This window comes from Phyllobates terribilis, unplaced genomic scaffold (genome assembly GCF_046119375.1).
Source record: "Phyllobates terribilis strain yellow unplaced genomic scaffold, ASM4611937v1 Scaffold_12__6_contigs__length_324123572, whole genome shotgun sequence".
NCBI lineage: Eukaryota > Metazoa > Chordata > Amphibia > Anura > Dendrobatidae > Phyllobates > Phyllobates terribilis.
In genome coordinates, this window is record NW_027362772.1 from 202195899 (window position 1) to 202211767 (window position 15869).

General features: G+C 44.2%; 1 protein-coding gene across 5 annotated transcripts in view; it reads left to right on the forward strand.

Moving 5' to 3' along the window:
- ABCG4 (ATP binding cassette subfamily G member 4) overlaps nucleotides 1–15869 on the forward strand; it is a 112145-nt gene that overhangs the window by 84205 nt on the left and 12071 nt on the right. For all 5 annotated transcript variants that reach the window (XM_073657837.1, XM_073657833.1, XM_073657834.1 and 2 more), the window contains 2 exons: nucleotides 5357–5515; nucleotides 9193–9311. In XM_073657837.1, coding sequence (XP_073513938.1) covers nucleotides 5357–5515; nucleotides 9193–9311 — 278 coding nt within the window. The remainder of the gene's footprint in view (nucleotides 1–5356; nucleotides 5516–9192; nucleotides 9312–15869) is intronic.

The window sequence follows — 15869 nt, forward strand, 5'->3', positions numbered from 1 at the left end:
TCACACTTTTTTGTTAAGTATATAATTTCACATGTGTTAATTCATAGTTTTGATGCCTTCAGTGTGAATATACAATTTTCATAGTCATGAAAATACAGAAAAATCTTTAAATGAGAAGGTGTGTCCAAACTTTTGGTCTGTACTGTACATGTATATACAGTATATACACACACGTGGTCAAAATTGTTGGTACCCCTCGTTTAATGAAAGAAAAAACCACAATGGACACAGAAATAACTTGAATCTGACAAAAGTAATAATAAATTAAAAATCTACAGAAATGAAGAAATGAAAGTCTTAGACATTTCTTTTCAACCCTGCTTCCACAGAATTTTTTAAAAAAAATTAAACTCATGAAATAGACGTGGACAGAAATGATGGTTCTTCTTAACTTAATATTTTGCTGAACAACCTTTTGAGGCAATCACTACAATCAAATGATTCCTGTAACTGTCAATGAGACTTCTGCACCTCTCGACAGGTATTTTGGCCCACTCCTCATGAGCAAACTGCTCCAGTTGTCTCATGTTTGGAGATTGCCTTTTCCAGACGGCATGTTTCAGCTCTTTCCAAAGATACTCAATAGGATTTAGGTCAGGCTCATAGAAGGCCACTTCAGAATAGTCCAGTGTTTTCCTCTTAGCCATTCTTCGCTGCTTTTAGCTGTGTGTTTTAGGTCATTATCCTGTTGCAAGACCCATGACCTGTGACTGAGACCAAGCTTTCTGACACTGGACAGCACATTTCTCTCTAGAATCCCTTGATAGTCTTGATATTTCATTGTACCCTGCACAGATTCAAGACACCCTGTGCCAGATGCAGCAAAGCAGCCCCAGAACAATACAGAGCCTCCTTCATGTTTCACAGTAGGGACAGTGCTCTTTTCTTGATATGCTTAATTTTTCCATCTGTGAACATAGAGCTGATGTGCCTTGCCAAAAACTTCCATTTTGTCTCATCTGTCCATAGGACATTCTCACAGAAGCTTTGTGACTTGTCAACATCTAGTTTGGCAAATTCCAGTCTGGCTTTTTTATGATTTTTTTTCAACAATGGTGTTCTCCTTGGTCGTCTCCCATGAAGTCCACTTTGGATCACACAACGACGAATGTTGTGATCTGACACTGATGTTCCTTGAGCTTGAAGTTCACCTTTAATCTCTTTAGAAGTTATCCTGGGCTCTTTTACCATTCGTATTATCCGTCTCTTTGATTTGTCATCAATTGTCCTCCTGTGGCCACGTCCAGGGAAGTTGGCTACAGTCCCATGGATCTTAAATTTCTGAATAATATGTGTAACTGTAGTCACAGGAACATCAAGCTGCTTGGAGATGGTCTTATAACCTTTACCTTTAACATGCTTGTCTATAATTTTCTTTCTAATCTCCTGAGACAACTCTTTCCTTTGCTTCCTCTGGTCCATGTTGAGTGTGGTACACACCATGTCACCAAACAGCACAGTGAGTATATGTAGCCCTATATACAGGCCCACTGACTGATTACAAGATTGTGGACACCTGTGATGCTAAATAGTGGATACAACTTGATTTAACATATCCCTTTTGTCACATTATTTTCAGGGGTACCATCATTTCTGTCCAGGCCTATTTCATGAGTTTAATTTTTTTTTAAATTCTGTGGAAGCAGGGTTGAAAAGCAATGTCTGACTTTCATTTGTTCATTTTCATAGATTTTTAATTTATTATTACTTTTGTCAGATTCAAGTTATTTCTGTGACCGTTGTGGGTTTTCCTTTCATTAAACGAGGGATACCAACAATTTTGACCACGTGTGTATATACTTATACAGCAGCCTAATCTACATTTCTCAATTGGTGCATATTAAAGATAATATATCTCTTGCTAAATAGCTGGCACCTACTGGCATCACAAAGACACAGAGTCAGTTCAGAAGTGCAAGGGACCTGTCCCACACTCTCAACATGGGCCCTGGGGTGGCTGCAGGGCATAAAGATCCCGAGTTGGACCTCCCAGAGAGCCACCCTGACAGGTTTTCCTTCTGCGGTGTTGAGGTAGAGATGTATACACGGTTTCACATAAAACCAATATGGAGCACCTGAAAAGATGCAAACTATATACAAGTAAAGTGTGCCACCTGCCATAGTCCACAGGGACCAATGTCTCTGGTAACGGATAATAAATCAACAAAAATTATAAAATAACTTGCTCTCAACCATAACAGCAGCCGGGGGCTGCTTAGTCCATATATTCCCGCCGGGGAAAGGGCTCATTCCTCCCGACAGAGGCTGACCGGCCCTCCACAGGTGGGTGCGCGGGGGCATCACTCCTGAAGACTCTGTGAACATCCAGGGCGTACCACCCCCGCACCCCACTGTGGCTGGTGAAGGACACTACATCACCCGGGGTGAGGTTCCGGCCAGGGTGTCCCTTTTTGAGCTGGGGCTCGATGTCGCGATGGTTGAAGAAGACGTCCTGCCTCAGCCCGGGACTCCTGATGAAGCCCCATCCTGCCTCCTTGTGGAAGTGGACCACCAGCCCTTCTTCACGGGGGCTCGGGTGGAACGCCTCCCTTTGGCGGGCTCTGGACATCGCAGCTTTTGCCTGAACTCAGAGCTGCTCACACCGTGCCTCCCGTTCTTGCTGCTCCCGGTTTAGTTGGAGGATTTGTTGGAGGCACTGCTCCCTTATCCTCTCTTTGGCCTGGGGTTCCCGGGGGATGCCTTCTAGGTTGCCCCCCTGGTTGTCCCAGGCCCTCTCTTCCGCCGCCGGGCAGGTGACTGTGGGGCCCGGAAGCAGCGTTAGGGGGCGCTGCAGCAGGCCCGAGTCCGCGGGCTTTTCCTGGTTGGGGCCCATAGATTCCCCTGCAGGGCCTTCCGGTAACGGAGGTGGGAGAGCACGGTGGTCTCCGGAGGTGGCGGCAGCCTGGAGCTCTGGGGCCAGAGCCTGCTCCCAGGTCACTACGTCGGGCAGTAGGCACTCAGACCAGAAGTCCAGGAGGGGCACCATTTCCTCAGCGGCCGGGGTAAGGGGTTCTGACTCACCCATGTCTAGGCCGCAGGCGCCCTCCGAAGCCTCCTCTTCCTGATCTGCTGCTCCTTGGCGGAGGGTTTCTTTCTCCCGCCGTTGCTCCTCCTGCCGCCGCGCAGCCGCCTCCATGCACCTTCGGGCCAGATTGCTCGGTCCATAGCTGGGAGTTTGGGGCGCTCGCAAGTGCGGGTTTCTACTGGCTCTTTCTACACCGGTACCGGCAGCCGGGCCAGCTGTAGAAGGCTCCTTTCGGGTTCCCTCCGCAGCGTCCATGTCCACTTTCAGTGGTGGCGATGCTGAGACTGCAATGGCCGCACCTTGTTCCTTCTCTTCTTCCTCCTCTTTCAGGGCGGTTCCTGGGTGGCATGTTGACAGGCCCGCCTTCGTTCTGCCCATCCGGTTTGCCGGGCATTACCCCGCAGACAGTCTCTGATGGAAGGGGCAGTCCACATTTTTGGCGCCATACGGGAGCCCAGCCCACGATGGGAGGTGTTTAAAGACAGTCTTTTCACAGCATTATGGCACCTGTTCTTCTTGGGCGGGCGCCATTTTAAGTGTAAAAACGACAGTTCAAGGTGTAAGGCACACAGTACCCGGTAGCAATGGGCAACTCCTTCCTTTGCTGCGGGCACGCAATTCTGCCGACTACGCCAGGTCTGTGACGCCTCTTACTCGAAAAAGCCCGTTAGTTTACCCTGGGGGATGGGGGACTCGGAGTAGGGTCCTGTGATGGAGAGATGGGGTGCAGCCGTGGCCCGGACCCGACCCGTGCTCAGGGCCGTCACAGTAAAAAAAGAGATGGTGTGGGCTTGTTCGGCTTGAGTGGCTGATTAACGAATACGCCACCTGTGGTACCTGGTGAAGGGCCACCAGCGCCGCTGCAGTCCGCTGAGGCATGGTGTTATGGCGGCCAAAGTTATTACTACTCCCCACAGGCGGAGCAAGGCCTCAGGGCAGAGGGACAGGAAGGAGGGGGGTAGTAGTAGAGGAGTGTGGGCTCCACGTCTCGCGGTGTGGCGCAGAATAAACAGTCCGGAGGCCATAGGGGTGAACTTCCAAGGCTTTACTCACATAGATGGCATGAGGAAGGTGACTCCCTGCTTCCCGCGGCATCCTGCGGTCACCAGGAACGAGGGTCCGAGTAAGTCCAGCATTCCGTTGGGACCCTACACCAGAGTGTTCCTGAACTACAGACCGAATCCTTTCCTGTCCGTGTGTGTGCAAATAGGCCGGGTCTCCCTATGAGCTCCTCTCAGAACAAGGACACGGTTGGCAGCTCCGCTCCGTCCGGTACCCCATGGGATCCTCTGGGCCTACCAGGCTTTCCCGACCAGGACATGGAGTAGCAAGGTCGGGTGTCGGGGGCTGGTACCCCTCTTGCAGCCGGACTCCCTCTGAATATATCAGGTTGGCGAGGACAGGTGGCGTACACCGCTCCGTTTGCATCCTGCCTGGGATCCATTTGCGGTGGAGATACACTCTTAAGCTCCGGGCCTTCTTGGTCATGGTCCTTGACCGGGCTGAGACCTTCATTATCTGCAACCTGCCCCACGACCCAAGGCCAGGGTACGAGGGCCGTGCCTCCATCTCCTGCAGGTCCACACAGGATCTGCGCTCCGGGAGGGAGGTCACAGTTACACACAGTATTTGACAGCACAAAGACTTGACTAACAAGGACCAAGAACCAAGATGGCTGCGTATTAAATATGAAATTTAAAGTGTAACTAACTTGTAGGTCCTCCACCCTCACCCACTAACTGGTTCCCCAGTCTCCCTGTAACCAGGGGAGCAGCACCTAGTGCATACTAGCCCCCTCTGGTGGAGAAGTGTGGTGTTGGATGCAAAGGTTGGGACATTAGATTGCTCACAGGTGGACGTCCTGTCACTAAGCATGGGACTAATGAAGGGAATTGCCTGCACCAGAAGTTTTTAGGGGCTTTATCGCAAAAGAGGTGAATACATATGCACATGCCAATATTTAGTTATTTGATCCAATTAATTAAATTTATGCCTATATTTTTCTCACTTCACGAATTTAGACTATTTAGTGCTGATACATCACACATCAGATTACAAAAATATTTAAACACAGATTGTAATGTAACAAAATAGGTATGAAACCAAGAGGGGTGAGCACTTTTGCAAGCCTATGTATTACAATGATATCACATGGTGTTATACTTATGTAACAGTTTCAGCTGTATTTTAGATTTCCTACAAACATTTTTTTTGCAAGAATGAGAATGTGGAAATTCCTTTTTGTAAAATCTGAATTAGACTTCTAGTTTATACTTATTTAATTTCTAAGATTTATCTAAGATCAGTGTTTCACTTCCTGCGTTTTTCCAGGTCGTGTGCCCTATTGCATATTGCAGCATTGTATACTGGATGACCGGTCAGCCCCCTGAAGCTGTTCGTTTCCTCCTTTTTTCTGCCCTTGCTACTTCCACTGCTCTTGTTGCACAATCTTTGGGGCTTCTAATTGGTGCAGCTTCTAACTCCTTACAAGTAAGATCCACGTCTTTTCTAGCTCTGTATTTTTTGTTGATTAATGTAGCTACATTATGTACTTTTAAATAGTTATTTGATGTAAAATAAAAAATTATATTGTGGTACCGTGTTCGTCAGAAAAAGCTTGCAAATATAATTTTTCTGGTTAGCCAATAAAGGTATCACTCCCAGAATACTTTTGTCATTTTTGGGCATAAAAGTATTTACATAAATAATTATTTGATAATTATTAACTTCTTCTTAAAATCTATTGATGTAAAGCTATTTGTCCAATGCTTCATTCATAATTTCTCATGTTGCCTTCATTTTGTATTTTTACATTTTTCTCTCTATAGTTTTCTTCTGGTATGTCACTTTCACCAGCCCATTACCCAGACACCAACCTTCCACCGCAGAGTGTCCAACTGCATCTTCTTCCAAACTATTCCCTTACTGACCTATCACACTGTTAGACCATCTTATCCATCAGGTGCTACAATTCTATATAGAACCTCAGATTGTCATAAAATGGACTATTTTTGGTCTAATCGGAGCTATATTTTGGTGTTCATGCTGCCCTAGGCACTCTAACTCGGGACGCCCCCTTACTGATAAATCAGACTAAAAGTGTCCATACCCTTTAGATAGTAGTTAAAGTCCCCCATAGACACCAGCTTAATGTTGGCAGTTAATATGGGCATACAGGTTATAGACTGCTGAAAAATGTCCTCCCTGTATTTCCCCTATCAAATACCTTGTTGATAAGTCATCTTTTATCAGTTTATTTAAATGACCTCTTCCAGGCTATGGGGAGGACTATGCCCGGAAGATAGCAATGCTGTCTCCGCACTTCATTTCCATATATATCGCTTCCCATCGGCGTCACTCTCTCCCTGTGACGTCGGCACCCCGAGAGGAAATCTTGCATGTTTGCATTACTGTTCTCTTCTTTCCTCTGCAGTCTTCTGTCCTTCTATGGGCACAGGCATCAAGTGTCTTCTGCACAGGCGCCATTCCCAGTGTTCTCGGCATGTGCATCTAATCACGCTGGGAATACTGGGAACCTGCACAGAAGACACTTGGTGCTTGTGCCCATAGAAGGTCAGAAGACTGCAGAGGAATGAAGAGAACAGTAATGGGCACATGAAAGATTTCTTCTCGAGGAGCCGACGTCACAGGGACAGAGTGACGCTGATGGGAGGCGAGATATATGGAGAAGAAGTGCGGAGGCAGCATTATTTTCCAGGCAGCGTCCAGCTCCCCATAGCCTGGAAGAGGTAATTTACATAAACAGATAAAAGATGATTTATCAACAACAAGGCGTCTGATAGGAGACACACAAGGATCGCCGTCCTCAGCAGTCTATAACCTGTATGCCCATATTAATGGTGTAGATAGGTCAAATGTGGTGACAGATTCCCTTTAAGCTTACTTAATAATAATAATAATAATAATAATAATAATCTTACTTAAATATCATTGGTCTCAGCAGCAGATCATCCTGTGTAAACATGTGCTGCTAAAGCATTTTTATTCCATGCGCACAGAGCTATCATATTACGGATCGCTTTGTGCACATGAAAATACGGTCTGCCTGTCTAAACAGGCTAATAAACGACAACTGATTGGCTTCATAAAAACAGTCTGTGGTCATTTAAGCTCCATGATTGACCCTGTGTAAATGCCTCCTTAAATCCAAGTACCTTATAGGTAACATCACCTCTGATTGAAGTTCTTCTCATCCTTTTCTTTTTCATCTGGTCCCGACACTATAGCTCATCTCCGCAGATGTCCCTCTTCTCCAGTCTTCTGCAGCAGCACATCCTGACACCGTGCCCTTACAAATAAAAAGTGTCATTATAATGCCACCTGAACAAAAATAGCTGCCCATGCTGTGCCCTAAATAAATAATTGCTTCTCCCTGTGCTCTCTGCCCACAAAAGTGACACCCACTGTCCCTCTTATGATACATGGTCTCCTCTCCTATAAAATATTGCCTCCACATCATCCCCGCTTATATATTATAATGCCATCCCAACCCTCCCCCATAAACTATGTCTGCCACACTATCCTTCTTTATGAACAATAACTGTCAAACCATCATCCCTTAATAACTATCACCTATGCACTGTCTGCACTGTACCTGCGTTATAAAATATAGCCTCCAAACTGTCCCTATCTCCAGTATCCCTCCCCACCCTGTACTCCCTCCATACTGTGCCCTCAATAAATACCACTCCGCCTCATTGACTACATTAAATATTCCTTGTATCTTCAGCTCCACTAAGGAGTGTTTACCTGCCCCTCCTTAGTGGCACTCTATCACATACAGCCTGCACCCCCATGTACCCCCACATACAGCTTGCACCCCTATGTAACCCCCACATATAGCCTGCACCCTCATATGTATCCCCACATGTAGCCTGCACCCCCATGTGTACCCTCATATACAGCCTGCACCCCCATATACACCCCCACATGTAGCCTGCACCCTCATATGTATCCCCACATGTAGCCTGCACCCCCATATACACCCCCACATGTAGCCTGCACCCCATGTGAACCCCCACATGTAGCCTGCATGCCCTTATATGTACCCCCACTTAATGTACCCGCACATAGCCTGCATCCCATTTACCCCTCTTCCCTAATTACAGTATCTGTCACCAATGCCTCTTCTATTCTTTCTGCCCCGGAAAACATCTCACTTGCAAGCTGCTGTATGGCTTCTCCCATAAGAGTCATATAGGCATGGAGTCATCACAGATCCTTCACTTCTATCATTTATCTTCCTCCTTCGGGGCAGGTAGCTGATCGGTGCCCCTCTGCCCATGCAACCCCCCCTCAATAAAGATGGCGGTTCTCATACTCCAGTAAAGGTTAGAAGAAGGAGTAAGTTAGAAAAAAAATGTTATATCTTCCTTCATGGTGGTGCTGCTCCCCCACAACCTGCTGCTCTAGGCACCCGCCCTCGGGTGCCTAGTGGCAAATACAGCCCTGGGTTTAATCCACGTTACCTGTTAACAACCCTTATGCCTTTGATACTCCCCATGATACTTTTCTATCTCTCATATTTAATTTTCCCTATACTATTTAGAAATTAATAAACTCATTTTGGAAGAAAAGTAAATTTCAGTAAATGTAATACGATTGTTTTGCTATCAGCATGGTATTGTCTGTGTATCTCTTAACCTACAATATTACAATATTTATTATAGTAGCCCCTTCCAGACTAGAGGGGTTTGGTTTTTACCTGTGACCAGGGAATTCATGTGATGGCATAAATTACTTCATGGGGCTCTTTAATAATAGCCTCAATGCGAAGTAGTATTGACAATATGGTCTGGCATGTCTCCTGTCCCATTCAACAATAATTATAGTTATTTAGGTATAAGAAATAGCTGTGGGGACATGAACAACAAAGAAGTGTGATCAGGAAGCTAGGTATAAGGAAAAGGGTGGAGAGGAAGAATGAAGAGGCTACACCCAGATCCCTCCCGTATCAAGAAAATCATATTTCAAGGTTCAAAAGTTTCCTAAACCCCTATGAACGTCACTCTTGTATTAATATAATTAACAAATTAATCACCTAAAATGATCCATGTAATGTTACATTCCAATCGAAAAACTGTGCAGCTACATTATTTTCAACTTCATTGAGTAACACAATATATAATTATGTCTTTTCTTCACAGGTTGCAACCTTCGTGGGCCCAGTTACAGCAATACCAGTGTTACTATTCTCAGGGTTCTTTGTCAGCTTTAAAACCATTCCAACATATCTGCAATGGAGTTCTTACATCTCTTATGTCAGGTCAGATTAGAAAAATGTGAAAAATTCAACCAAATGACATAATCAGAACAAAAGGAAAATATATGGCCCTGTGTTGTGATTGCTGAGTGTAATGCCAACTGAATTTGGAATTTTTTTCTCGTTACGGCGTTTACCAATCGGATTAATTCTTTTTTTATATTGATAGATGGGGCGATACCAAATATGTGTATGTGGGGTTTATTTTTTATTATTTTATTTTGAATGGGGCAAAAGGGGAGTGATTTAAACTTTTAGATTTTTAAAAAAAATATATATTTTTTTAAAAACAGTTTTTTTACACTTTTTGCTTGGTTCTATAGTCTCCATAGGAGACGAGAAGCAGCAACTGTCTGATCGCCTCTGCTACATAGAGGTGATGAGCAGATCACTTCTATGTAGCAGAAATGCTCCTGTGCTATGAGCGCCGACCACTAGGTGGCACTCATAGCGATCTTTACTTGACAACCACTGGGGTCTGCTGCTGACCCCGGGCTGCCATACCCACCCATCAGTGACTCACGATCACGTGACGGGGTCACCGGTGGGCGGGGTAAGTGACGTTCTTCTGAATGCCGCTGTCAGAGATTGACAGCGGCATTTAACTGGTTAACAGATCTGTTAACAGAACTGGTTAACAGATCGCGATTCTACCTGCGGCAGTTGCGGGCACATGTCAGCTGTAAGAATCAGCTGACATGTGCCCGGTTCAGTGCGGGCTCAGCGCCGGAGCCCGTTCTGAACTGGGGGTGATGGCCTGGGTCGTACTAATACGCCCCAGGCCAGTAAGGGGTTAAGCTATAATGCTATGACCCTTTTCTGCCTGACACATGAATGCCTTACATCAGAGGTCCCTAACCTTTCTGAACTTGAGAGCCACATCCCGCTCTGAGAGAGGATTGCGAGCCACATCCAGCTCTGAGAGAGGATCGCGAGCCACATCCAGCTCTGAGAGAGGATCGCGAACCACATCCAGCTCTGAGAGAGGATTGCGAGCCACATCCAGCTCCGAGAGAGGGTCGTGAGCCACATCCAGCTCTGAGAGAGGGTCGCGAGCCACATCCAGCTCCGAGAGAGGGTCGCGAGCCACATCCAGCCTTGAGAGAGGGTCGAGAGCCACATCCAGCTCTGAGAGAGGTTCGCGAGCCACATCCAGCTCTGAGAGAGGATCGCGAGCCACATCCAGCTCCGAGAGAGGGTCGCGAGCCACATCCATCTCTGAGAGAGGTTCGCGAGCCACATCCAGCTCTGAGAGAGGATCGCGAGCCACATCCAGCTCTGAGAGAGGATCGCGAGCCACATCCAGCTCCGAGAGAGGGTCGCGAGCCACATCCAGCTCTGAGAGAGGTTCGCGAGCCACATCCAGCTCTGAGAGAGGATCGCGAGCCACATCCAGCTCTGAGAGAGGATCGCGAGCCACATCCAGCTCCGAGAGAGGGTCGCGAGCCACATCCAGCTGTGAGAGAGGATCGCGAGCCACATCCAGCTCCGAGAGAGAGTCGCGAGCCACATCCAGCTCTGAGAGAGGATCGCGAGCCACATCCAGCTCTGAGAGAGGGTCGCGAGCCACATCCAGCTTTGAGAGAGGGTCGCGAGCCACATCCAGCTTTAAGAGAGGGTCGCGAGCCACATCCAGCTCTGAGAGAGGATCGCGAGCCACATCTACCTCCTGCCCCCCTCACAGTAGTGACACCCAGAGCCCCCTATTACCGGTATAATAACAGCCAAAGCTTGTCCACAGAAATGACACCAAGGCAGTATGGCAAGCTGCAGGGTTTCCTATCTTACCCCCCATTCAGATCTGATCTTCTGTGCAGGGCTATACACAAGTCACCATCTAGAGATCTGTTCTTAGTAACTGTTTGCTACAATTCGTGCTAACGCACCAAGCTGGCAGACAGCTGCAAGCCACACATCATGGGCCCGGGAGCCACATGTGGCTCTCGAGTTACAAGTTGGGGATCCCTGCCTTACATCCTGAAGCCATGTTCTATGTGATGTGCCATGTGATCACAATGTGGCACAATAAAACTTGGGTATTAGTTGTTAGTACCTTCTGAGGGCATATCGAAAGTATATGCCATAAATAGCTAATAGGTGCTGCTTTTATTTTCTTTTAATTGTAAATTTTTATTGGAAATTTCAAGTTTTACAGTACATAAAATGCAACAAAAATTAGTTATTGGTTTTAAAGGTATATAGCATACTTCATTGAAGACAATTTGAATCAGATATCAGTATATTATTAAGTTATATAACTAATGAAGAATGAAATATAGTGATTCAAACCTTTTTTTTTTTTTTAAAGAATAATGATATAAGCGGGGTAAAAGACAGAGAAGACTTACAGTGGAAAGGGTGGGGGGAGGTTAGATCAGAAGGGTGAGGGAAGGATTGATTGAGCTAACGAGGCTGGTAGTCAAATATTCAGTGTTGTCCAAAGACTATCCCAAGGAGACCAGACTGAGTTGAATTTCTCAATTCTGTTTTCATTCATTGCATACCGGTATTCATAATTCCTAACTTCCTTGATTCTCGTATATAGATCTAATAAAGAAGGAGGGGATGTTTGCTTCCAGTGTGCTGCTATTAAACATCAAGCGGCTGTTAATATATTTAGAATGAGTTTGATCTTGTTTTTTTAATTTAGCCTATGGGAATAGGTTGAGCAAGAATACCTGAGGCTCTAATCGTAGGGTCAATCCAAAAATTTGATTAATTATAGATTGAACATTAGTCCAAAATGTGGTAATAAGGGGACAGTCCTAGAAGATGTGGAAAGCGGTACCTCTATCTAGTTTACATCTCCAACACAATGGGGATATGGTTGGGTCCATTTTATTTAGTTTTTCTGGAGTATGATACCAGAATTGTAAAATTTTGTATTGATTTTCTTTGTACGTAATACAAGATGCAGTGGTATTTGCTCTAGACCAGACCAGTCTCCATTCCTTGTCTTCCAAAGGTTTTCCAAAGTAATTATCCCATTTCAACATATATGGATGTCTGATTAGAAGGTCATCATCAGGTTGTTGAAAGATGTTATATATGTCTGAGATCAAACCTTCTGAGGGGCCCGCTTTACATAAACGTTCAAAGGGGGTAGGAATAGAAATCTGTGGGGAGCAAAACAAGGAGGAAGCAAAATATTTAATTTTAATATATCGGAATAGGGAGAGGTTATGCACAGCAAATTTAGACTTCATCTCTTCATGTGTAAAAAGTTTCTGTGTTGGTCTATTAATAATATCCGCAAAGTTAAATAAACCAGTTTTATTCCAAATATTTGTCAACGAGGAAGTCCAACTGTCTGGGAAACCTGGGTAGAATAGGAAAGATGTGAGGGGTGAATTTGTGGATGATAATTAAAATTTTTTACAGCATATTTTCCATATGTCTCTGGTTATGATCATTGGGCCAAATAGTATATCTGTGGGAGGGGTTGTAGGGACTGTTCCAAATTAGAGTTAGGATGAGCTAGCCAGAGTTTTTCTATCTCCATCCATTTTGTGTAGGCCAGTTTAGACGACCAGGCTGAGATTCTCCGTAAGTGGGTGGCCCAATAACAGTATACAAAGTGGGGGACACCCAAGCCACCCGAGCTTTTACTCGTCAGCATTACTGACTGTGTGATCCTATGTCGTCTATCCGCCCATATTAACCTCATGACAGCCACCTTTAACTCTCCAATTGGGACATGAATTGGTAATGTTTCAAATAAATATAATAGTTTTGGGAGGACAGTCATTTTAATTGCTGAAATGCGGCCAAAAAGGGATAAGGGGAGGAACATCCATCTTACCAAAAGGGAACGGATTTCTTTATAGATTGGTAGGAAATTACTTTTGTAAAGAGTTTGGAATTAAGATGTGAGATTAATTCCCAGGTATCTAAGGGAGTCTTTTTTCCAATTATATTTAAAATTGACTCAGAGGGGATTCAATTGGGACTCTAGAATGTTTACTGGTAAGGCTTCTGTTTTAGTTGTATTTGTTTTGTAACCTGAGTGATCACCAAATTTTACTAGTAGATGATGTTGGTTAGGAAGGGATATGGGCGATTATTGAGAGGTAAGAGGATATCATCTGCAAAAAGTGAAAGTTTAAATTCTCTATCCTTTACCCATACTCCCTGAATATCTGGGTTTAGTCTAATGGCTGCGGCTAGGGGTTCGATACACAGGACAAAAAGTAAAGGCATCCTTGTCTCATACCATTCTTTATTATAAATGATTTGGGAGAGCTATGGGGAAGTCTAATTGTAGCAGAAGGTGTAGAGTATAAGGCTTCAATAGGCCTTAAGAATGGACCTTTTATGCCATACATTTTCAGAGCTTTGAACATGAATGGCCAACATAGGCGATCAAGCGCCTTTTCCGCATCAAGGCTTAAAAGTAGAGCAGAATATTTAGATTCTTGAACTGTATCTATAAGGTCGATTGCACGTCTAGTGTTATCACCTCCTTGCCTGAATGGGATAAAACCTACTTGATCTTTATGGATCAATGATGGTAGATATGTATTTTAATGTCTGAGTTAAGAAAGGCTACAGGTCTATAATGTTTGCAGTCCAATCTATCCTTACCCGGTTTAGGAATTAGGGTAATGTAGGAATGTAGAACAGAATCAGGAATGGGGGATCCGCTTAGAAAAGAGTTAAATAAAGGGATTAATGCGGGAAGTAGGGTATCCTGAAGGGTCTTATAGTATAGATAGGAAAACACCAGGACCAGATGGTCTATCTTATTTGGTAAGTTCTGTATAATTTCCTCAACCTCTTCTTTTGTAATGCATGTATTTAAAGCTGAATTTGCCTCTGATGAGAGGACAGGAAGGTTACATGATTTTATAAAGGATTGTATGAGATTGTCCCTTGTGGAGGGGGTAGCCGTTAAGGCATTCGGAAGTGAATATAATCTTGAGAAGTATTCATGAAATATTTCTTTTGGGTCATACGTTATCTGTTTTTTTTTTGTTATGTAGTGCGTAGGGTGAGGATTGTTCTGTGTGGTCTTAAGTTGTTTAGCTAATAATGTATGGGGTTTGTTAGCCTTTTCATAGTAGCGTTGTCGTGAATAGAGAAGTAGTTTGTCTACTCGTTTAATTGCTATGTTTTTTGGTTGGGCTCTAACGTCTATAATTTTAAAAAAATTAGTTTACAAGGATTAGAGATCAATTTAGACTCCAAGGCCTTCAGCTCTAATGAGAGAGTCTTTTGCTTGGCCTTAAAATATTTTTTTAGTCTAGCCCCCAATGCTATACAGTGACCTTGAAATACTGATTTATGGGCTTCCCACAGTATTGCTTCCGAGGAGACTGAGCCATTGTTGAGTTCAAAGTAGGTTTGAAGGTGGGAGCATAGTTCCTCTCTGATAAAAGGTTTTTGCAAGAAAGTTTGTTAAGTCTCCAATGGCAAGAGCGAGTAAAAATCTGGGAGTCTTTAATCAAAATCTCTACAGGGGCATGATTAGACCACGTCACCTGGCCCATTTCTGCACCCGTTAATATGCGTAAGAGAGGGGTATTTCCAAAGAAATTGTCTAGACGTGTGTGGGGGCCATGGGGTGGTTGGAAAAAAAAGAGAAGGATTTGTCTTCAGGGTGGTTAATTCTCTATAGATCATATAGAGAGTTTCTACGGATAAGCTTATGGAATTCCCTGGACAAATGAGACTGGGATGGAGATGGTGGTTTGTTATTTAAGAAAAGCCTGTCTGCTCATTCAGAAAAGACCATATTGAAATCTCCTCCTAGAATAATCGCAGAAGACGGAAGATGTGAGATTTTAAGTAGAATCCCTTTAAGAAATTTAATTTGGACCGTATTAGGAGTGGAAATGTTGCATAATATAATAGGATTTCCACTAAGAGTTCCTTGTAAAATTATATATCTCCCATTAGGGTCTAAGTGAGAAGAAATAATTTGGATTGGGCACGTTTTAGCTATAAGAATTGTTACTCCTGCTTTCTTTTTTTCTTGTGTAGCGGAGTATATTATAGGATAGTAATTTAATGCAAAATTCAAGGAGCAAGACTTATTAAAATGTGTTTCCTGGAGGAATACCACTTCGGCTTTGAGGGATTTCATTTCCGTAAGGGAAAGACGTCTTTTAGCGTTTGAATTAAGTCCTTTGACATTTAATGAGACACATTTAACCATGATGGATGTGACATGAGTGCGGTTGCTGATGTGACTCACCTCTCTCAGACGTTGAGTAAGGGGTTGTACAGATCAATCTATAGTTCCTCAGTGAGATAGGTCTAGAAACATATGGAGGGAGGGGAAACACAGAAGGGTATATGGCATACAAGGTGAATTTAAACAATATGTTCAACAGGTTACGTATGAAAAAAAGAACTAATATCTTAGTGAATCCTTAAATAAGGATTTTAAACTCCTGCGGGATTCCGAGAGTCAGGGAAATTTCTGGTCTCGGGAATACCTCGGGAATTGTAGGGTAACAAACAAGCTCCTAGGAGAGAAGAACAGACGGTTATAACTCTTAAAGAACTATTAAACAAACAGATGTATAGGTATTCAAGAGCCAATAATCTGGCAACTAT